This window comes from Homarus americanus, unplaced genomic scaffold, assembly GCF_018991925.1.
Source record: "Homarus americanus isolate GMGI-L3 unplaced genomic scaffold, GMGI_Hamer_2.0 scaffold19318, whole genome shotgun sequence".
Classification (NCBI taxonomy): Eukaryota; Metazoa; Arthropoda; class Malacostraca; order Decapoda; family Nephropidae; genus Homarus; species Homarus americanus.
Window position 1 is genome coordinate 7,574,880 of NW_024732238.1, and position 24,610 is coordinate 7,599,489.

Consider the following 24,610-nt stretch of genomic DNA (forward strand, 5'->3'; position numbering starts at 1 on the left):
CGAATTCGCAACTTTCGACTTACACCAGGTACCTACTTTACTGCTAGGTGAACAGGGACTAATGGGGGCTAGGAAGTATGTCCAAACAACTTCCACCGGCCCGGGAATCGAACCCGTGACATCTCGCTTGCGAAGGCAAGAGCGGTACCACTCTACCACCAGCACCCAGACTTAACACATTGTCATCACCTACTTATACATAACAATTTAGATTTAATTCTTGTACGCTGCCCACGCTTTGATGGGTGCTAACTCCCATTGTCCTCAACTCACATCAATGTCTCTATCACAAGTCATAGCGTGTTCTGTGAGACACGGGCACCACTGTATTAGTGTCTTGTGACTAAACTTGTCGCCCCTCGGATGTAATAAATTAATTAAATAATCTGTACCATGACTGGCAAATGCTCTGTAACAGCAAAATGTAAGATTGCTGTACTGTACAGTAGCACGAGCGATACAACAGCCCTAATCACAGCTATTGTGTGAATATCACTTTCATGGATAATGACAAACATGTCATCGTGACATCAGAAGACCCCATGTGACGTCAAGATGATATCAGGGGAACCCAAATTAACCAAACCCATCGGTTGCAATGTTGACCAATCTATTACAATTATGCGCAATGTTGTACAACTGGTTGCAATGTTACACAACCAAGATACTATCAGCTGCAATGTTGCTTAGGTTATGATAAACCTCATTACGCTGTTTTCAATAGAAAATATTAAAATATAAAACATAATTAGATACAATTATCTTATAAACTGCAGCTGTGTTTGTTTATGTTCTAGCAGGTAAGATGAAGTTGATCAATGTGTATTCAAACGATCAAGCTTTGCAACGTGAAAGGAGATACCGATGTACTCATCACAATGGTACTACATGCTAGTTATCTTTAAGTGGACTATGGTGCGGATTAGTTGAAGTATGAGTCAAAAAGCCAATTTACAAAAAAATAAACAAAATAAAAGGCTGGGTCATTGTGTGCTTCACCTCAATACAGACCGTATCCGGTACCCCGCTCTAATAAATATATGTAATAATAATCATACTGCACCTATTACTGACATTATGATCCAACAGAAAGTGCAGCTCGTACATTACACCATGCAACAATAACAAACGGTGTTGCCAGACGCACGACACGCCGTGACCACCTTGGTGCCGCTAGCTGCCATGGAGTATATGAATGAACCAACCAAAAGTTAAAGTTAGTGTGCCTCGTAGCGTGGAAGGGTGAAGTAATGTCTCTCTTGTGCGCAGGTGTAGATCACTGGCATATAACATTAATTTTACGAAAAGTGACTGATGTGCCATAATCGTTTTTCTTAAAGGGTTAAAGACGATATATATATATATATATATATATATATATATATATATATATATATATATATATATATATATATATATATATATATATATATATATATATATATATATATATATATATATATATATATATATATATATATATATATATATATATATATATATATATATATATATTGTATATATATATATATATATATATTTTTTTTTTTCAGTATAGCGCAACGAAACAGCAAGATAATTTGTGTTTTAAAATGAAATAAAATAAGTTATTTAACACACCCAACAGCACACCTAACAACAAACAAGACAATGCACATTACAACTCACAACAACAACACGAGAGACCAAGAAATATTATATGAAAGATAAACAAGAAGAATGATTAAGGAAAAATGATAATAAAGCATGGGGACAATATTCTGGTGTGCCTCACAGGTAAGTGGCGATCACGTGAATATTTCTAATACAACAGCGATATTGTCGTTACTTGTGAGAGATATCGGATTTTAAACAAGTGAGTACAATGTATTACAACGGCGAAATTGTCCTCACTTGAAGGATACCTCGCACATCAAGTGAGGGCAATTTTGGTGTAATACGCGATCCCTAAGAAAATCGGTAATGACTAGTGTGTTTACATTTTTATGAGAAGTTCACTTACGAAGCGTGTGTGAAGATCTGTGAAACTGTTGATGCTAACCCGATTTTGGTCTCACGTTCAGGTTTAAGAAATCCCTAAATCCTTGACATGGAAAGTTATAAGAACCTGCGGTACTATGAACGCTAAGGTGATTTCAAAGAAGAGTTCAGGTGTAAGAACTCTCTGAACGCTATTATTTCTGATGTGGAAAGTAATCTGGGAGGAGTGTGATCTGTGACACCACGACCGTCAACACTCCTCTGTACGCCTGATATACATCCATTGGTGTTGGCGTCTGGTAAGCGTTGACCAGACGGCAGGAGAACCTCGGGAGTAACACGACAGAGACGCCGTCAATTGCCGGCACCATGAGAGAGGTGAGTCAATGTTTTGCGTATGTGTGATTGTTAACTTTTACACCTAAGACAATAGTTCCCAGCACAGATTCGCCCACGGTCTCCACAATTAATAAATAATAAGGTTCATTGTTAACTATCTTACTAGCGAGCTTGTCTCCATATTAGTATTTCTTCAGCATGATTGGGATGACTTGGGGTTGAGGCGCTGTGTCGTCTCGCTATTTGAGAATATTGGAATGAGCAGCGAATAATTATGTGGTCGGGTGCCTCTTTCAGCATTTTGCCGTGTTCTCTTTTCGGAAGTGACGCAGCGGGTGATATCCAGAGTACCAGAAATATTACGCGCACGAAAGGCTAACCCACACACGAAACTTTCTGAAGCAATAATTACATGCTTAATATATATGTGAATACTTATTCGCTTTGGGATCACATGTAGATTACACACCAGAGTATATTTTTCCTTAACGCTAACCTATTCCAACCTAACCTAACACCTCCAGGTAGCATTAGGGTGTTTAATCAACAGGTGAAATAAGTTGGGGTGCCTAATCGTTAACATACGCTCACTGCAGAGGGACAACCCATCCTGGCTCATAACAAACACTTGTATCGGAAAACAATAACTAATTATCTTCCACAATATTTCCACACATGATATGATTCCTTTATGGTACAGTAAAGTAAAATTGGATTCCACAGGGGCAACGCGGATACCAGTATATGTAGAGTTGTAGACTAAGCCCTTCTTTACCGGTACTGCATGGGCGCATTGTAACAGCTAATCTAAAGTTGCAACATGCACTACGAGGAAGAGATCAGCAGTTACACTTGAGATTCACCATCACCTTATGGATAATTAGCCCCCCAAGTGAGTATATACAACTTCGTGCTGCTGACGTGAGACACGAATCTTAAAACACCTGTGTAGCTCACAACTTGTGAAGACTATTAACAACTTTATGCTTCGCTAGAGTGGAATATAACACTGTCTTTTTTATCTACTAAAACAGTGATAACTTAATAGTCTTGTTTATCCTCTAGAACAGTGCTAAAATAAGTAATGGTCTTGCTAATTATGTGACCATTGGCAGGACGTCAACCACTTTGTAAACACTGAAACCAAGACGAAACCTCCTACAGCCGAGACAAGCAGAACGAGATTACTTTTAGATTAACCTTCAGCTTATTTCACCAGATAGTTAGCCCCTCCAGATTTTCTCACCTGAAGATTTGTCCCCTCAGCTTATATCACCTTGAGATTAACCAATGTAATCCTAACCTAATCTAACCCCAGGTAGCGTTAGGGTGTTTATTCTTCAGGTGATCCCACCACAACAACTAACCTCGTCGAAAACGTCCACATCTGAAGCACTTACACACCTGCATTACCTACAACACACACCTGCAACACTGACAACACACGGTGACAGTGATAAAAGCAAGAGGTTCACTATCAGAACATCACCCATACATTTTCCAACAGGCTAACTACAGGAGGACGAATGATGTCAACAGAGGAATAATTTGACCAAGGGATCCAAAGAGTTCCTCTCCTGTACTCTTTAAGTCCCGCATATTCAGGTTCGAGTGAGTTGGTGGTATTTTCTATCGTCTCGTGAATTTGGTATGGTGAATGGAATGTATTGATCTATTTCGATTTCTCTGTGTGTAGCTTTGAAAATATTCTCAGTTGCTTTTCGGTGTTTGAATTTGATGTCAGAAGTGAAGGTATTGTTTAAAATGGAGTTAAAGTCATAGGTAAAGTTAGAATTAAAGGTAGTCAATATTATTCGTTTTTATCTTCCTCTTTCTGGAGTCGAGTTTCTGTAACCAGGGCCAAAAAAAATTAACGAATGACATCAAGAAGCGATCTCACTTTTCTTTTCTTAACTTTTTATTTAATTCACTTTCTTTTCTCTCAGTAACCAATGACTTGTTTGAGGTTGGTGGATGTAAGAAGTTGGTCCCGGAGTTGTCGTCAGCTGAGGCCAAGTTTTTCTTATAGGTTGTTTTTTCTTGTTTTTTTTTAATGATTTCAGTGGACTGCTTTCCCCAATTCACAGCAGGGGGGGGGGAGTAGTCACCTACACACACACACAAAAGTAATAAACAACTAAAAACAAACCCTTTTAACACGATGATGTTTACTTTTTAAATTTACGTCACACGTCCATCAGCTGCTGAGTGTGTGTGTGTGTGTGTGTGTGTGTTGCCATGGTGAGAGTCGTCATAATCCCGTCACCAGTCAACAGACATACGGAACGGGTTGACAAGGTCGATCAAGGAGAAGTTTCTCTACGCCATCTGTCTACGGAAGCAAATGTAGACCATATGTACCCTGCAATTAGGAAGGGTTTTTGAATGTATGGGTTTGTTTACGTTCCCGGGAAGTGTCTCGTGTAACAGCGGACTGAGATAGGGAGGTAAGATTAAAAGGATGTATCATACACTTGTCACAGGATAAAATATAAATTACGTCATAAAAAAGGACAAATAGTTATGTAATATTAAAAAGTGGAGTAGCTATATAAATACAAACGAGGAACTATACACAAACAAGGAACTGTATACAAACAAGGAATTCTATACACAAACAAGAAGCTATAATACCAAAAAATAACAATAAAATACAAAAGTTATTTACACGAAAACAACCAGTCATGTAAATACTACAGAAATTATTGATGTTACACAGAACGGAAAGTAAAGATGAAATGTCCCCTGGCACGAATTTGATGATGGTGATGGATAAAGGCACTTAAGAACTGTTACTGCGTCAACATGTGAGGTATCAGAGAATGTCTATACGTACTGGTATATTGGTGAGTCGGTGACGCTGGTGGTGTGAGCTTTATGTGTCGGGAGTGTACTGCACAGGTAGTGGATGTAGTATGTAAGAATTAGTGATGTCTAACTAATCTATTAACATTCTTTTCATCAGTTTTCGAATCGGTGGACGAGGGGCACAATTATGATGTGGTATATCTCGACTTTAGCAAAGCCTTCGACAGAGTCCCCCACGAAAGACTAATTAGAAAGGTAGAAGCACATGGCATCAAAGGTAATATCCTTAATTGGATTAGGGCGTGGTTACAGGACAGGAAACAGCGAGTGAGCATTAATGGCACTAAGTCCCATTGGAGCAACGTCACAAGTGGAGTTCCCCAAGGCTCAGTACTTGGACCATTGTTATTTATTATATACATAAACGACATAGATATCGGCACAGACAGCAACATAAGCAAATTTGCTGATGACACTAAAATAGGAAGTGTTATTAAATCTGACAGGACTCTGCAAAACTACAGGAAGATCTAAACAAATTTTTCGAATGGTCTGAAAAATGGCAGATGAAATTCAACGTGGACAAATGTAAAATACTCAGTATAGGAGATGTAAACAGGGAAACCAGATACCAGATGAACAACGATGCCATAGAGAAATCCGACTGCGAGAGAGATTTAGGAGTAATGATAAGTAGGAACCTTAAGCCAAGTAAACAATGTGTTTTTGCTCGTAACAAGGCTAATAAAGTACTTGGGTTCATACAAAGGAGTGTTAGTTACAAGACTAGCGAGGTCATCCTAAAACTGTATCTTGCTCTTGTGAGACCACACCTGGATTACGCAGTTCAGTTCTGGTCACCGTATTACAGAATGGATATAGAATCCTTGGAAAGAATTCAGAGGAGAATGACAAGACTAATCCCGGGCATTAGGAACCTTGAGTATAGAGACAGGTTAAAGCATCTTAATTTGCACTCCCTCGAGAGACGTAGAGCGAGGGGCGACCTGATAGAGGTGTATAAGTGGAAGGCAAGGCTAAACTAAGGGGACATTACAAAGGTACTCAAACTATCCAACCACAAATTTAGATTTAGGAGTGAAATAGGTAAACACTGATTTGGAAACAGAGTAGTGGATGAATGGAACAAGTTACCAAATATCATCATTAACTCGAATACGCTGAATAGCTTCAAACATAGGTTGGATGCTTATATGAGCAATAGGGGTTGGGTGTAAAAGGGACTGCCCAGTATGGGCCAATAGGCCCGCTGCAGTTTCCTCCATTCTTATGTTCTTATGTTGTTTGTCCTCAAGTTACAGGACATACACACTCATAACACCATGTATGATGTATAACAGTATTTGGTGCAGGAATGTCGTTGGTTATTTAAATTTAGTAACGAGATCCAATGAGATGTATCAGCGATGGATTAATTTCAGCTGAGCAAGTGAAGGGAATGTTATATTGACGTCAATTATATTTGAAACATTAAATATTAAAGGCGTTTTACACTTCCTAGAAAGTTGTTGTGAACGAGGCATGTGATGTATTTCTCCAGTCTTACGTTTGTGTGTGTGTGACGTGTGTAACCAGCACGTTGTTTGGCGAAAATTACTTTAGATCTTCACTTCATGTTGTGTGAATCGACCAACCGGCCACTAGAGGACTCAACACCTAAAAATTACAGTTATTTACTAGTGAGACACGTCCGTGTGTTTTGCAACCAATCTAAAGTGACATTGTTGTTCATCACCTAAACTACTGTACGTTATTGGAGTAAGAAGGAGACAAACGACACTTTAGCAATGATTAACTGTGGGACCTACTTTCGTTTTCTACAATACCAACATGGAGGAGCGACCTAACACCTTACACACACTCACAAATCTGAACCTAATTCTAGATGTGGTTAATTTGGGGATGAAGTGTCAAGATATTCTGAATTACCATCACATCTTTCAAGTCCAAAGTTTTCATGGGATGCTTCGTGTAACTATAAATAGAAATCAGTGCTTCACCTATAAAAATAGAGGAAGATAGATAGATATTTGTTAGAGAACTGCCATAGATCTCAGCCTACAAAGAGGCAGGGAGAGCCGCCAGTAACATGCAAAGGTAATGCTTAGGTGTTACGTGTGGTCATCTCTGGTTGTGGTGTGGGCGAAAGTATAAAGTAGGTACGAGTCGTCTACCGTCGGATGGGGTAATATTAGGTTGTTGTCGTCGTGTCGTATCATCAACGGTTGGTCCTGACATAACTGTTGTAAGAGTAGTAGTGGTGAAGAATGAGGGAGGAGTGGCGGAGAGGGTTATGGTGGAGGAGGATGGAGTGGAGGAGAGGCTGGAGGTGGAGGAAGATGGAGTGTAGGAGCGTGGGTGGAGAAGAAGGAAAGGTTAGTGTTGTGGAGGCTGCGAACATTATTCACCGGAGCAGCACAAGTTAGACCAACACTCCCACCTATTTTCCCTCGTTAATAACATTGTTTGCGTCAGCTGCAGCTAAATTCACCGTGATATTGAGGCCAGAATGATGTTGATACTCAGCAATCTTATAAGTATGTTACTAATTACTGTGTTGAAGGTTGTTTCTTGCTTCCGTGTGCTTGTGTATGTACTGTATGTATGCTTGTCACACACACACACACATATATATATAAATATATATATATATATATATATATGCTGATAACCACAAGGAAACAAGAAAACACGAAGTTCCCAAGCGCTTTCGTGTAATTCACTCTCCTCTACTGTACAGTAGAGGAGAGTGTAATGTAAAATCATGAAACGTGAACCTTAACCCTCACACTGAAGCAGTCAACGAACCTGTCCAGCATTTACTGTTTGTTACCTCTACTCCCAGGATCTTACAAGTACTGATACATTGTTAAGTTACCAATCCCATCTCCATCTTTTATATTGTACGTAGATATTTTAGCCATTAAACTATTAAAATGCTGTATGCTTTCACAAAACCATAAACCAAAGCTGCACTTAAATAATGAAGGCTTTAGCGAATTGTTACTGAACCCATAAGCATTTTTAGTATTGTGTGTGTGAGTGTCATTTGGCTCTCCTGTGCAACATTGCAATACTCCTTAGTTTGTACTCACCCCTGAAGGTGTGAATTACACGAAAGCGCTTGGGAACTTCGTGTTTTCTTGTTTCCTTGTGGTTATCAGCATATATATATATATATATATATATATATATATATATATATATATATATATATATATATATATATATATATATATATATATAAGAACATAAGAACATAAGGAGTCTGCAATAGGCCGGTTGGCCTGTGCATGGCAGCTCCTGTCGAGTTACTACCACTTTCTATCATCCATGGATCTATCCAGTCTCCTTTTGAAACTTTGCAGCGTTCCAGCACTTACTACAAAGTTGCTAAGCTTGTTCCACTCGTCCACTACCCTATTTGTGAACCTATTTGTCTTAAAGGTGTGGGCGTGTATGTGGGTGTCCCTGTGGGCGGCGGCGGCGGCGGTGGAGTGGGCGGACGTGGGTGTTCTGTTGTCCGGCGTCAACACGATTTCATCCAATGATGTCGATCACCCTCACCTGAACGTCACCAGCGCAGGTAACTCTCCTCCCCCCATCCCCTCACCTGACTACCTCATTTTTGTCATCCCGTCCTATCCACTTCCTCCTTAACAATAACCTAACCCCCCAGGCAGCGTTAGGGTGTTCAATTATTGGGTGAAATAAACTGAGGGTGTTTAATAGTCATGTGATCCCTCATATCTACAACAATTCAAGTCCGCCTAACTTTCTGCTGTTGTAGTGGGTGACAAGAATAGGGGATTACAAGTCTTTGGGGACTGCGGTACACGTTAATAGAGGCGTTAACTTTTCTCGCGTATGGCAAGGGTGAGTGGTGAGCCCGTCTCCCACACACACAAGTTACGAACAGCTTTCCCCTGGCAAACATAAACAAACTTTCTATAATACATATCGAAAATCACTAGCACTGTTAATATATTATTCATGTGGATTTACAGAGAATGTTTTCACGAGATTTAATAGGAAGTAGTTTGTCATTAAAGGCATCTTGTATGTTCATCGTGCATTCACCCCCCAGAGCAGCGGTGGTGGCACGACGGGTCGGTGGTACCCAGGCAAGAAGTCGCGACGAAGGGTAAGTCTCCTTCAATCGTCACCATACACCTCTTGCCTGCCTTAACCACGCTATACCGCTGTAATGATGGTGTGGGTCGGCCTTTTACCGTGTTGTGGTGGCGGTCGTTGGTGTTAAATATGAGTTGCGGATAAGATTTTTGGCTTTGTACATATACAGCATATTGGGGGAGATACTGTACGTGATGCAAGAACTGCTTTCGGCATTCATCCTAGCTCTAATAATGGTTTTGTCTCTGACCAAACCGACTGAACGTAACACGCACACTTCCGACAAATAGTAGGTTTTACTGTGAGAATGAAGTCATGGAAACTGCACACACTTGCACATTGTCTCAAACACACTCAAACGTCTACTGTATTAATTGCCAGTTGCTTAAACAAAGGAAACTTTAACTTATTCTTTGGATATATATTATTATTTTTTTTTTTTTTTTAAGACAGGCGTACAAACAGTCGGGGCCACAACGATGATTCACACTCAATTGTTTTCGTCAGTCAGTATTGTAGTGGACTTGGTTACCTGTACAGACCTTATTGTGGTCAAGGTTCAGGGGTGTGTGACCTGCTGTATATAGGGAAATATCTTAATTCTAAAGGGTAAACGAAAGTTATATAGCCCTTTGGTAACTCACAACTCGAAAAATATCAGATTGTGTGTAAATTATGTTGTTTGGCATATCATTCCCAGCCGTCGGCAGTAACTTCAGGCCGAGAATAGCCAAGTCTTTTAACCAACATTTGTGTGATATACGACGGGTTGTTGGAGGGCGTTACGTGAACGATATAAAAGATAAACGATTTTCAACAGAATGTCTAACACAAATCTTTACAACAAACAAAAAAGCGAAGGAGAAGACTTACATATAATAAATCAAACTTAATACTCTTGTAAAAGTTACGACTCAACAATGAAAGAGGCGCCTCGACCAATCAGATTCAGTCCCTTACAGTATACACCAAACTGATGTAAACAAAAAGTAAAAGAACAATCACCAAACCTGTCAACGTGGCTGGCAGACCTCCTCAACACCACCACCAGGAACCCCTTCCACAGGAGCAGCTGACCTCCACCAACTGCAATGAGATATACTTATTTAAAACATACCGAGAGTCAAACTAACATCATACATGACAGATCTTGCCCTAGAGTTCTATAAAGGTAAATAACTCGTTACCTGCAATATCATGTACAAAAAATCAAACATTCTAACGACGAAATCAACTAAATTGTTGTCAAGGTGCAAAGACAATTGGACACTTTGAACGATTATTTTTTCCAAAATTTTCCAACTTAGTTCATAATCACAATCTTATTAAAACACCGGACATTTAACGAATCAGCATATTTGGACCTATTGTATTAACTGGTTGTATTTGTTAGTTGCTGGAGTGTGTTGATGTAGAGTTTGTAGACAATTCTGTACCATAAACAGTTTGCTTTGCTTCGAAACTTAGAAGTAAATAGAAATTGGGAGCTTCACTAGGCTAACACAATTGCTTCTAATTAATACCTGATTATCCGCTTCTCCCATAGACATCACTAACCATTACAGTCGTTTACTACAACAAATAGCATCAATAAGGTAAAGGATGTCCTCTTTGTTCCTTCGTATTTTGAATATTTTTGTCTCGTTATTCCAGATAGATCAGTTTTGGATACAAATCTAATCTTCAATGGATTAAAAAATATATAAATGTTAACCTTTAATTACAAACTACAGGAAAACAAGACTGTAATTAGACACTAGCATAATCTGACACTCGTACACTATGTCCGCCTCATCTCCTCACTCCACACAGATATAAGCAATTTGAAGGCCCAGATGAGGATCAAGCGGCGGCCATATTTACGACGAGATCCTATTGAAATGGCTGGACTCCTCGAGGGCGACATCCTGCCTGCCCCGACTCATACTAACTCCCCCAACATGAAGGTGAGGCTTCTCGACTTCTTCTTGCATCTTACATGTTACTCGACGAAGACTATTCATTATGTAAACTATGACAATGTAAATCGTGATACAGAGGTGTGGTTGGTTCTCACGGATGTTGTACCAAAGAAATGTGATTTTCATATTACCTGACGCACTGTGTATTCATCTCCTTCGCACACTTCTTGGTTCATTCCCTCACACACACACACACACACACTGGTTCACTCACCCTCCCTCACATACTAACACCTAGATGTTTGTATACTGCAGGAGGCCCAGGAGAAGAACGCGGTGGTGGATACGGGACGACTCTGGCCAGGGGGTGTTGTGCCCTATCAGTTCTCCCCTGAGTTTAGTGAGTTCTTTGGTGCCTGTCCCCTGTCAGGTGTTTAATTGTCATCTGTACACATATCCTACACCTGCAGCGTTTACACATGTCAATTATACACCTGCAGTGTGTGTTCGTATGTCACGTAGGATATTTATGTGGCGCTTGTTACGTGTTTACATTCCCTGTAGCTATTGCTGAGCCACAAGTCACCTCCATTAGTTGCTCTTTGTCAGTATCCGTAGCCATAGACGTAAATAGATATACACAGAAACAGAAACATAGATATAGATAGATAGACAAAAAGATGGATACACCTATTGCTAAATAGATAATAAAGGTATGAATGGATAATAAAGACACACACTATAGTAAATAACGACAGAATGCAAATTGGACGATGAGAGCTATTTGGAAGAATGTGCACAAAGAGAGAGTTGATAAAACATGTGAACGGATAAGTGGTTAAGACACGCAATAAAACACAAGAAGGAAAAAGACATATATTAGTCTTGAAGTGAGATAGACTACGGGAATTATAATGGTCATCTCAATAAAGAAAACGATAATTGATGAATTTGAACTATGGGGTAACTGAAGGAAAGAAGGTAACAGATGGAATGAGAAATGTATGGAGAGGCAGAAACGTATCTAAGATGTTAAACATGAGGATGTGGAAGGAATGAATGAGGTTACATTATCAAGTAAGTTTGGTTGCAAGACGAAGCAGTAAATTAGAAACGATAGAAATCACTAGATGTGATATTAAATACAGAAATATGGATAAGACACGAAAGTGGAAAAATTGTTGGGCAGAGAATGGACCAGAATCAATTTAGGTGGTAAACATACACGTATTGAGAGAATGGAACTGAGGAAGTGTGTTAAAAAGTGTTGTACGATTCAAGTAGATGGTGCAGCAGGAGGGAGAGAAGAAGACCAATTGGGAGATGGGGTAAATGATACATAAAAAGAGAAGGTAGTAAATATCCAGGAAGCAGCAGTGAACGCCAATGACTAGACAGCATCATGATGACGAGTTTTTTTTTTAGTTTAAGAAATGTATTGACAAAGCTTGTAGTACAGTTTGCCTATTCTGAGTAATTCAGTCAGGTCTTGACACTGAGGGTGGTATCACGAGTGATACTTAGTGGGGAAGACCGCACTGGTGCTGGGTGTGAAGCAACAAAGGAAAAACAAATTTGGGGTTCTTGTTACTGAGAGGGAAACGCCATACCAGAACACATTTTTTACAGCACTACGAATAAATGAAAGGAAAAGATGTGTTTGTATCAAGCTTTTAGTACACCATTAGAATGAACCAATGTTGAAATCACTACAATAACCACCAACGTATAGTCGCAGTTAGGGGAGGTATCTAGGTTATACTGTCGTAGCTGCACACCTGAGATGATATTAACCGCCAAGTATTATTCACATATATCATTATTAACCGATGAAAAAGACTAATTATATTTGCTATACCAATGAGCCATAACCTCTCTGAAGCCTCCCCCCCCCCCTTCCTTTTCTCCAGGTGAAGATTGAGTTAGGCTTCAGTTCCTCCACTACATTCATACTTTAACCAATCTTCTTCACATCTACTAGCAGGCGCCTTTGACTTTTGTGGAGATCGAGTGTACGTTTCTATCACAACAGCTTCTACAACCTATCCTTCCCTACTTCTGTTTCGTCCCCGTCAATATACATTTAACTCGCTGAAAAACCTGCACTGTTTGGTTCCATAATTTCTTCTTTTCTTTAGACGATTCCAACGCCCTCGATCCTCCTTCACCGCCTCTTTCTGAACCTGTGTCCTTCCCTATTTCCTCCTCCCGCAAGGTCTATCATGTCCTCTGTTCCTCGAGGCAGAATATATTTTATGCATTACTATTCCCTACAGCCAGTTAAAGAACTCCATTACAAATCCCATATTCAGTAAAGGTTATTATTAATTCTCTTTACTTATCAAACCAAATGAATAGACGAGCTTAAGGATAAATATATCGTAGAGCTTGGCGGTGAAGGTGATATTATGTGTTGCTAGCGTTGCTGCCCCTGGAGAGGTACCTCATACGTCATGTCATGGCTGACATCAGTGCCAGCTCCTGTGCCACCTTCCGAGAGAGGACCTCAGAGCCAGACTTCATCAAGATCATCTTTGACCAACAGAGGTGAGTTAACATCTTCAAATCACCTGAAGATTAGACACGGCAGCTTTTTTCACATTATGATTAAACACCCTAACTTAACCCAACCCAAACTAACCTAACCTTACCTAATCTAACAAACAAACCGGACCAAACTCCCCAGGTAGCGTTAGGGTATTTACTCATCAGGTGAAATAAGCTTGGGGAGCTCATTTTCACGTGGTCCTTATGACTACTGACGATGATGTAGGTGAGTTCCTCGTCTCACCTCCCAACTGGCCATCACATAGGATCCTGAGGTGGTTCTTAGAGTCTATAGGCTCACATAACCTGGTGACCATTGACCTCCAGCAGACCAGACAAGCACAAGTATGTTGCCTCTACTACCAACGGGACCACAAATATGACGTTCTTAGTCACACAGGCCGTTAATACTATCCTTGGTAAACAAAGCCTCAAATCGACCAAAGGCATCATAGTCTCGCTTCGCTGGTGATGTCGGCATTTAAGTCCAATCACAACATCACCATTTAACCAAACTAAACCAATGACAGAGTTTGCACAAAGTTAAACGGCATAATGGCTAATTGTCGAGATTTTAACCCAAGTCCAAAGTCGAAAACGTCAGAAATTCACTAAGTCCAACGTGAGAGACCGGAGGGGAGGGAAAGTGAAGGGTAGGTGAGGTGAGGGAGGGGTTGAGGGGGGAGTACCTGTGTGAACTAGTGCCATATGGTGACTCCAGAGGATGGAGGGCTACGATAATGGGGCCACAATTACGCACATACTATATAACTGACGTCTTTTTTGTGACGGTTCCTATATAATCGCCATGCTGATGACGCGACTGAGAGGTATTGTACTATACATTGTGATGAGGGAGAAAGGAAAACTGGTGAGGTAGAATGAGGCAGAAGGGTACTTTGGTGAAAGAGAGTGAGGGAGAGGTGTAATGGCCCATGTTTCATAAACATAAGAATTATATAAATGGGTTAATTACATTTGATTTATATACTGATTCATCCCCTGTAACTTTCCACTGGCCATGAGGTGACATGTTCAATGCACGTGATAAGGTGTGCCCACGGGAAGCTGCGTCATACTATGCTGAGTAAAGGCATAAAGTAGCCAGCTCCTGGCCACCTAAAGCAGGCAGTAGCTTGATATCCTTGACTAGAGGAAGACGTTATTTGAGAGCCACAGTGGATGGCTCTGTCTTCCCTCGAGGGAGGACGACGTACCTATTCCGATCTCCCTCGATGGGTCACTACTCAAAGTCTCACTCAAACTAATATCGAACGGACGTTGATTCACGTCTAGTTACATAGGCGCCGTCCCTATCTCACCACACTCATAAATAGTGGAACTTACGGTTGATCTACACTCAGGAATTATACAAATAATACTTTTTAATAAAAGAAGAAACTTCAATTGGGTTTCGTTACTAAGGCCCAATATAATATATGTGTACCAACCTGGTTAACTTGGAATTAACCAGCCGGTTCAGAAGTACACAACACACATAAGCGAGAAAGCAAGATTACATTTACAAATAATAAAAATAATAAATACCCACACCAACCCGGCTTTAATCTTTAATAACTGTTTAATACTGTACATCAAATTAAATTTTTCGGTAAAAATTCGTCCATTGGCTGTCCTCAGGTTTTAGTATGAAAAGTTTTTCTCGGTGTTTTACTAAAATATGTCCATTTCTTGTGTAAATTAGCGGTTTTTGCAAAAAAATAACATTTTCATTTTTAACAAAAACAAATTTGCACAAAAATAGAGGTCAGATTTGAGTAAAAACACACCAAAATACACGCAAAAGACAACCTATTCTCATACCAAAAGAACCAACCTACCTAACCTAACTTACAAGGAGGAGGAAATGAAGAGACAACTGACGAAGTGTGGAGTATAACTTCACGTAAACATGGCGGGAACGTGCGGACAGCCAATGAACGAATATTAACCAAATTTTCTGCTCATTTATAAGTTTGTCAAAATCCTAAGTTTGCCATTACTTATGTTTGACTTACTATATAAAATCTCAAATATACTTTCATTTTGTGATAAGCCTTACAAACACAATTCGAAGATTTCCACGAACCCCCCCAGTATGTATGCATATACTGTATAACCTAGGATAATATTAATACATACTGTATGTGTGTGTGTGTGTGTGTGTGTGTGTGTGTGTGTGTGTGTGTATGTGTAAAGGATCAGTAGAGAAGTGTTGACGTAGGAGAAAGCTGCGTAGGGCCACCCGCTGTCTTTCGCCCCCCGCACTTCACTGGCCCAGCATGTTTTTATCCTCGGTTTGTTCAGCACACATACCTCGCTGCAGTTTTCTCTCTTCAGGCCCAAGAAAGGAATGAAAGTTATTTCCGAGAAGCGTGGACACTCATCCGGCACGATCACTATGAAGGTGTGGATGTGTACTACAACATTGGGGAAAGGTGTGTTGTGTAAGTTTCTTGCCACTCGTCAGTACTCTACCACGTTTTTCAGGATGTACCATATAAAGAGTTAGCTACCCTTCCCCCGCCCTACCATAGCAACAAGTGGCAGCTACCTGGTGTTCTTCCTAAAAACAGAGGTATATTCTTTACATGATATGTCGGCTATTATTATTATTTATTATTGAGTAATGATAAAAGAGACAAAACAACAAATCATATATGTACTACGATGCATTACAAGAAAACGGTGTCAGAAACCTATTTAATAATTTTGTACATAAACTGCAAAAAATCGCCTGGAGGTAACTAACTTTTTATCATTATACAGTATGAAGAAATACTATAAAACTATTTCACACCATACAGCTGGACAATACCAGTAGTTCGATTACGTCCAATTTTTCCACATGTTCTTTGGATGATAATAAGTAATGAAAGCGACATGATAACAGATACTTTCAGTCGTTCTGGAGAAGCTTTCACTGATGTTTGTGTTGGACGGCGGCCTCAGTACACACTTCACAGTCTTTCTCCATTACTCCGGTGACAGTTGACACTTTGACAAGTAACCTCAGGTATAGTGATCATGGTAGGTATCGTGGGTTACAAGGCCAGTCAGCTGGTGTTAGGTTAGGGCAGCCAGATGATGTCACGGGTCACTTAGGGCAACGAGCTGGTGTCACGCCACAAAACAATATTAATACTAATACAGACTCGTATCTTAAGAAAATTTAGTTACAACCAAGAGTGTTGGTGCGACACTAGACCAGGAAGTAAAAGAATTAGAGAGTTATGAGAAAGAACAATTAAAATCCCTGCCGCCTTTCTCCGACTTCCGTGGTGTTGTATAAAACAGAGTGAAGCTCCTCCTACGTGACCCCTGCTGACCCCGCCAGGTGTTGTGTGGTGTGGGGGAGAAGGGAGAAATCAGGTGTCATCCTTTGGTAGTGTTATTATTATATTGTTAATATCCATTATTTACCTCATCCTTTGTTAACATCTGACACCTGAAGATTGGTTATTTTAACATTAAGATTGCCCATTCTAATGATAACCTAACCTAACGTTCATCTAGCCTAAAGCTAATCTAATACAAACTTAATCTAGCCTAAACTGACCTCAGGCTAAACACGCGCATCTAACCTAACAAGGCCTTCCCTAACCTAACTTAACCCACTCAAGTAGCGTTGGGTGTTTAATCATCAGGAGTGAAATAAGCTGGGGTAGCTGTCCTGAATATTAATAGCGGAAGTAGATCCAGAAAATTACACAGAGCGCCATAGGGGTGGGGTAGAGAGTGTGTGGGCTACAATTATGTAATATGATCTTTGTGCCGTATCAGTAATCCTAATTTTCGAATATATTTCAATTTAGTAAAGTAAATACTCAAATTATAATATTCTTGAACAAAGTATACGCCTGTTATACCTGTGAGGTGTGTAAAAGTGAGCAAAGATGTAAATAAAGCTCTCTGACTGCCTCGGCCTATTAGGCTACATTTCTCTGGTCTCTCTCCGGTGCGTGTTGTCTCACTGTGGTGGTGGTGAGGGGGAGGGGGAAGCCTAGTACTGGCCCAAACAATCGGTGGCTCTAAATGACTTTACTGCACTGGCAAGAAATGAAGCGAAACGAACCTTTGCTGTCGTTAGAGAGTGAGTAACATGATGTTGGGCTTTGTCTTTGTATGAATGGAGGAATCAACTTTGCCCCTGACTCTCGCTGCCTCATCCCACCCCCTGATGCCCACGACGGCCTTTTAAGTCAACACTATTATCCGATTACGACTTCAAATGGCCAACATTGTCAGAACGTGAGGAAAAAACAGATAAAGGCGAATGAATGTCGACTTAGGCGAGTAAAAACGGAAACCGAAACGACATACCATAACGAGGTAATGAAACTTAAGAGAATGAAAGCGGAGTTTGAAAAAGAGTGGAATAATAAACTCGTCACGAAGCGGAATAATGAATATGTTGAAAAAAAGTGACAGTCGAATCTCAGGAACATGCTTTAGAAAGGTGGTGTGATGGGAAGCTATATGGTTGTTCCTGGGAGGTGAAGAGCCGATGTACACACCCAGGTAAAGTTGGTTAATCTTCAGGTGAAATAAGCTGGGGTATCTAATCTTCATGTGAACCAAAAGGCTCCAGGAGAATAATTCGAAGAAAATTGAGCTCTGTCGGCATTACTGACTTGTCCAGTAACCCAAACTGCAGTAGCTTCATTGCAGACTGGCCCATTTTCCATTTAACAAACATAATATGCACTTGGCCACAAAACAATCATAAATTAAAGCTCAAGTGATTCATAAATTACCAAAATATATAAAGTAAAGTGATGTAAGTATTAATTTAGAGACCCAACACTAATGAAAAGGGTTTTCTACTTGCCTGCTGCTAACCTGCTATACCCAAGATGGCGGATACCCAGCAACTTTCTCTCCTACTCGCCTGGAGATATTTTCACAGTGCCCATCACACTTTCACAAACATAATACATATATGATTAGAAGCTATTACAGAGGTTCTAATTATCATCAACTATTTATGCTGGTAGTTATAATGTAAATGGATTCTGTTTACATCATGTAAACATGCTGGTAAACATAGAGAATAAACGCTCTACGGTATTTTTAATCAGCTGTGTGTATCTAATATGTACAAATAATGCATCTCAAAACAGTTTCAGTGTCAGATTCTCGGTAAAGATTCACCAATTAAGGTAGTAATTTACGTTAGTGTTCCTTTGTTAGACTAGGTCACGTTTTGTATATTACACTGGGATGACTGGATCCTGTCTAGTATATATACTCTGACGTCCCTGCTGGCCAGACAACTCTATATACTAGAGCCTGCTGAAGCCCCTTACCACATAGTCTATGTGGTCAGGGGTTGTTAAAATTATACAAATTGAGCCACAATACAACACATGGAGTGATAACAAGGCCGCCGTAACACTAACAGCACTATCCAAATAGCCACTAAAGCTACAAGCAGTATTATATCAGTCATAGCTTTAACTATACCACAGCCTCATACAAAGACACCACAATCACACGCTAACATAAACCTTCGGTAACGGTGACGGACGCACAGGGCTGTTTGTTGTTGGTTCACGGTTATGGCTGATGACAGACAGCACTACAGGCACAGCAGATGGCTTATTGCTGACAGAGTCAGTAGGTGAGTGATTACTGCTAATACTACTACCATAATAATAATAATCATGTGCTATATTGACCACTATGTGTGTTTGTAAGCTCTGTTGTAGGATATGATCACACAAAGTCTTCACGTTTGGTGGAACAAAGCAAAGTCATCCTCCATCTTGTCTTCCAGTGGCCGCTCTCCTGGATATAACAGATTCACTAACAATACAGGTAGAGGAAACAAATCCCCACTAAACACTGACTTTTCCGGTATTTTTGCGAGTCACTTTCTCCTTGCTGGAGGCTTTGAACTATCAGGTCAGCTGGGTAGGTGCACTTTCACTATAATATATTAATCATAGGAAGGAAAGTCTTCAGGTTTTATATAATACAGGTAATTAACAGAAAGAATGGAGCACATGAAGATTAACTCACCCCAGTTTATTTCACTAGATGATGGAAACACAAACACTACCTGGGGAAAGTTAAGTTAGGCGACACTCGATTAGGTTATGTTATGTAACATAATATGTGCTAGGTTAAGTTAGTTTAGGTTTGGCTAGAAATAGACAATTGTTCCTCAAGTATTAAAACTAGTGTTTCAACAGGTGTTACAGTCACATTGGGCGTATGGGCGGGGTACAACCGGTGTCGCTTGGGATCTTTTGCGTCAACTGGTGGGACCTGAGCACCGTCTACCACGAGCTGTTTCACACCCTGGGCTTCTACCACGAACACAACCGTCCAGACCGCGACAGCTTCATTGAGATCAAGTGGAATAACATCGCTGAAGGCCGAATCCAGAATTTCATCAAGAGAACTCAGTCCTCATCTGAACTTACAGACATGCCCTATGATCTCAGTAAGTAGGAGAGTGGAAGCCAGATAATGCTCTTACTAAACTATTAACATCATGCTAGAGAGTCGTTTGATGCAGGCAGGAGAGCTATGTGTTGAGTGTATCAGGTGGCAGGTAAATACTGGAATACAGTACAGTACTGTACTTTTACCTGGTGTAGTTACAGTATTTGTGTCATGTCCTCCCTTTATGATTAAGCACTCTAGTACCCCAACGTTCCCTGTGGGGGTTAGGTTAGGTTTGGTTGGGTTATGTTTTGTTAGATTATGTTAGGCTAGTCACATTTTGGAAAGCAATGTATATTGTATTACGGCTGTGGGTAGTTGTGCCATACTGATTTAGCCTTCCTTTACCTTGTGAGCGTTGTGATTATTATGAATTATATGGTAAATGATTCATTGACTGGTGTGGTGATTGATATGGTGAGGTGAACAATATCATTAGTAATACAGTGACTGTCTCAGTCTGCTGATGTCACTTCTGGTAAAGGATGATGATGATCCATGTGGCTCTATGCATCTTCCTTTAGTCATTCAAACAGACCAGAGGTTAGCTTCTCAAATCCATCTCCACGAATCATCTTCAACATATATATATATAATGTAAAGGCTTACTTTTTGCAGCGTCTGTGATGCACTACAGCCCATACGCCTTCGGCAAGTGGTCCTTTCTCACTCCTACCATCAAGTCGAGGCGGCGAGGCTACGGCTTCCACAGACCCAGGAAGCCATCAAAGGTAAAACAGATACTGTACGTTGTTAACATCGTGTTTCGTTGTTAACATTATGTGTAAACACCCGCTATTCTCATAATGTATCAGAAAATATCCTCTGCCTTGTTGATAAATTTTTAGTTTAAGAAGCCTGAACAGTACTGTATTTCCATGCTGGGTCAACATTCCTCACTTTGTGAAGCTTTGGAACTACACATTGTATGTTATAATTTAAAAAGTACCTTGTACATCTGTAGTCTACATTCACTTCTCTCTTTGGTGATATATATATACAGCATGTCTAAACTTATAATAATAAAGGGAATAATTAGACGACGGCGACAACGGTGTCTTCGATGGTGAAGACTTCAAAGACGATGTCGATGACAGTGACAGTAACTGATGAGGCCAGGGTGGTGACAGCAGCTCTTCGCTTCCTTCAAAACAGATGAGCTAAGAACATTAATGACAGAAAAAAAAAAAAAAAAAATATATATATATATATATATATAAGCAAGACTTATGTGGAAAACACAGTTTAATAATGAAGAGGATCGCCAAGAAAGTCACAAACATCTTATATTGTGTTGGTTAACACAAGCAGCTATCGTTAGCTGACTACATAAACCAATTCAACACTGCAAGATGTTTGTGACTTTGGTGTTCTTCATTTATTAAGGACACTTCCAGGCAATGCTTGCTGGTGGACCAGCATCCTGACAAGATTTGAGAAACCCACCAGTTGCTGAATGATAAGAAACCTTTATCAGTACCTGCCTGCCACCCTGTGTGTGTGTGTGTGTTGTTCACATGACTATTAACTCTGCTTCAGTGCATTAGTTAAGTTATTCTTATATATAATGTAAATGTAAAGGGTGTTTTTTTATTCTATTCTGGTGTTTTCTGCCAGAACTTTCTACCACAATCCCATTAATTTCAGATTGACTATAGGAAGCTGAATCGTCTCTACAGTTGCCAGCGTAAGTGCTATTGTAGAGTTTCTAGATGAATAATTGAATGAGTGGATGGACTAGTAACTGAATTTGCTGGAAGTGTGTGTGTGACTGAATTTCTTTTGTGTGCTCATGTGTGTTGGTTTGTGTACACAAAGAAAGTAATATCAAGTATACAGTCCCAGAAATTTTTTCCTTCATAACCGAGAAATTTTTATCCTCATCGTGGTCTTTGCCAGCACTACCACCACCTATAAGTCCCACCCACACCCCAACTACTGTGATGACACTCACTACTCCAGTTGAGATGTCTTGGTCCTCTGCTGTGCTTTTCTCCCACTCTCACAGGTGGTGGTAGAGTTATTTATGCTTCCCTTTGACTGTGTTCCTCAGTCACATAAATTGGGACGTTCATCTGAGGGGATAACCGTGTTTAATGACATTTTTGTTACCTCCCAGGAAACACTAAACTTCTTCCCTCCTTCACTATACACCAGAGACCGACACATATGCCTGATAAAATCGCCAGGCAAAAGTCGATGGTAGTAAGTGGAGTGAAACTCTTCAACAACTGTGGAAAGACCACGGACAACTGACCAACCACCCGTCTAATGATTCGTAAACACAAGAACCCTTCTCTTGTTTAAGCCAGCATGAAGTTTTTCAACAGATGTCACAATTATTTTTTTTTCATACACACCCATTTACATACTGTACAGTATATTTAATAATAATTATCCACATTATGATGATTGCAAACATTTCCAATAAATTCCTCATTTGTTAGTCCAACTAATACAGCAGCAGTAATCCTGACCTTGTGTATCTTCAGGTCGACACTTGTTCTCCCGACTAGGTAACACCGAATACACCCCATCGAGGCTTTACTGGTATCCCTGGAGATTAGAGAGATTAACGATAAGCGGACCTGGCTCCACACGCACCCCCCTCAACATCAGCCCCTCCATACCTTGAACCTCACCAGGGTCAGCTCAGTCACTCACCTCCACAGAACCCCTACGTGTGCCGGCCACCACGTTTAATCACAAGCTTAGGGGATCACACTCATTGACAGACTCAAGATTACAGGAATATCAACTTGCACAGCATTTTTCAGCTGCTAAAACTGTTACACCACGATTTCGTTCACCACAAAGACCTGCCAGGTCACAAGGCTGGCAAAATATCCAACAAAGTCGTCTTTTTTCCACTACTGGCAGTGTTGGTGTCTTTAGAGCACAAACTACCTCAACTTGGAGACCTACACGACCAGGTGGACCCTCAAGACCTCCTTCCCATCCAAATCCATTACACACAGATGTTCTTTATCCAGTCCAGAGATCCAGCTGGGAGCCATCTTCAACATAATCTACATATAAATAATCCTTACAATCAACTTCTGTAATTTACACTTGCTGAAGCACTGATGGTGAGGGCAGAGAATATTAAGGATGGATTTCCTTCCAGTGAATTAATTCCTTGCTCTAATGAGATGTTTAAGTCGTACGTGTAACTGGGCTATGAACTACGGTGTTGATGCTATTCGTGCTACTGTATAGTTTTTTGTTACAATTGTGTATTGTAAATCATGTAGTATATACCCAGACTATAATGTACATAACACACTGCCAACCATTGTCGATTAATAAAGTGTATATATTTAAATACAGACGAGTTTAGTCCAGGTTTGTCCAACCAGCAGTTTGTATTAAGCCCCCTTCATAAATAAAGTGTATATATAATAATGTTTTTGTTATTTCTACGTTGTCAATAATTTGTAATGGTTCACACTCCATTATTGTTTTTAAGATCAACCAACCAGGATTCAAATTCAGTAACCGTAAATGGACAGACTAGTGTTGTAGCAGAATACGAGTTACATAGGTCATGAGGTGGTGTCAGAGCTCATTAATAGAGACACTAATTTACACACATGTAGGTTTGGTTATCTGAAGTTAATTACGCTCTTTGTTAGATTTTAATGACTATTTTGTTCAATATACAATTTTCTTTCACTTTGTGTCACGTCTATCATTATTAGCACAGTATTGTCGTGTGGCCCAAATACTGTACTGTTAAATATAAAGTTTGGCACCCCTGGTACAGTCAATGTCTGTGCCCTTCATGATCATACTCCTCTTATCTACCAGAGTCCTTTCACTATGAGGACACCACTTTTTAATATTTTATTTAGTTAACGCAATACGATTTTATTCAGTTCAGAGCGGACCCTGTACACAAGGGGTAAGACTTATTTCCTCAATATGTTTTATGGTAATATCCTTTTTAGCTCAGAGTTTTTATCTTTATTTAAAATATTATCTAAAGAAATATGACTTATATAGCAATGGTTATATCATTTCAATAATCACACGCACATGCAGAAGTTTATCGAAGTAATGAATAATATATATAGCTGTATAATGCCGAGAATTTGTGTTGGTTTATATACAGCCAATGTTTGCCAAAAAAATTTCAGAAATATATTAACAAATATCTTGTACAAAATATTTCATCAATAGATGTGAATCTTCCACACGGTTTTATTCATTTATTGAACATTAGCATTTTCTTGATTATTTTTTAATTCAAGTTAAAGGTAGTAAAACTTTTCTTACCTATGTTAACATATTTTCATAAAATTTGCTAATTAGTTTGGGACAAGAATATGTTTTTTGAAAAGTGAAAACAAACAAATAACTTATGCCCTAATGGACAGGTACAGTACAGTACTTCATGTCATTTCAAGTAAAACTATAAAGACCCT

General features: G+C 39.8%; 1 protein-coding gene across 6 annotated transcripts; it reads left to right on the forward strand.

Moving 5' to 3' along the window:
* Window positions 1–1,222: 1,222 nt before the first annotated feature.
* On the forward strand, window positions 1,223–24,106 carry LOC121868433 (astacin-like metalloprotease toxin 1). 6 transcript variants are annotated; one of them, XM_042369083.1, is made up of 12 exons: window positions 1,227–1,247; window positions 1,554–1,776; window positions 2,064–2,358; window positions 8,596–8,734; window positions 9,236–9,292; window positions 11,095–11,228; window positions 11,499–11,583; window positions 13,604–13,730; window positions 19,928–20,181; window positions 20,802–20,914; window positions 21,831–21,870; window positions 22,676–24,103. In XM_042369083.1, exons 3-12 carry the CDS (start codon window positions 2,350–2,352, stop codon window positions 22,816–22,818), a joined length of 1,101 nt encoding a protein of 366 aa, XP_042225017.1. In that variant the 5' UTR covers window positions 1,227–1,247; window positions 1,554–1,776; window positions 2,064–2,349; the 3' UTR covers window positions 22,819–24,103. The 6 variants fall into 6 exon arrangements, with proteins under 6 accessions (XP_042225019.1, XP_042225021.1, XP_042225016.1 ...); XM_042369085.1 differs by lacking the exon at window positions 1,554–1,776 and having other exon boundaries at window positions 1,223–1,247; XM_042369087.1 differs by lacking the exon at window positions 1,554–1,776 and having other exon boundaries at window positions 1,225–1,269; window positions 22,700–24,106.
* Window positions 24,107–24,610: the final 504 nt, after the last annotated feature.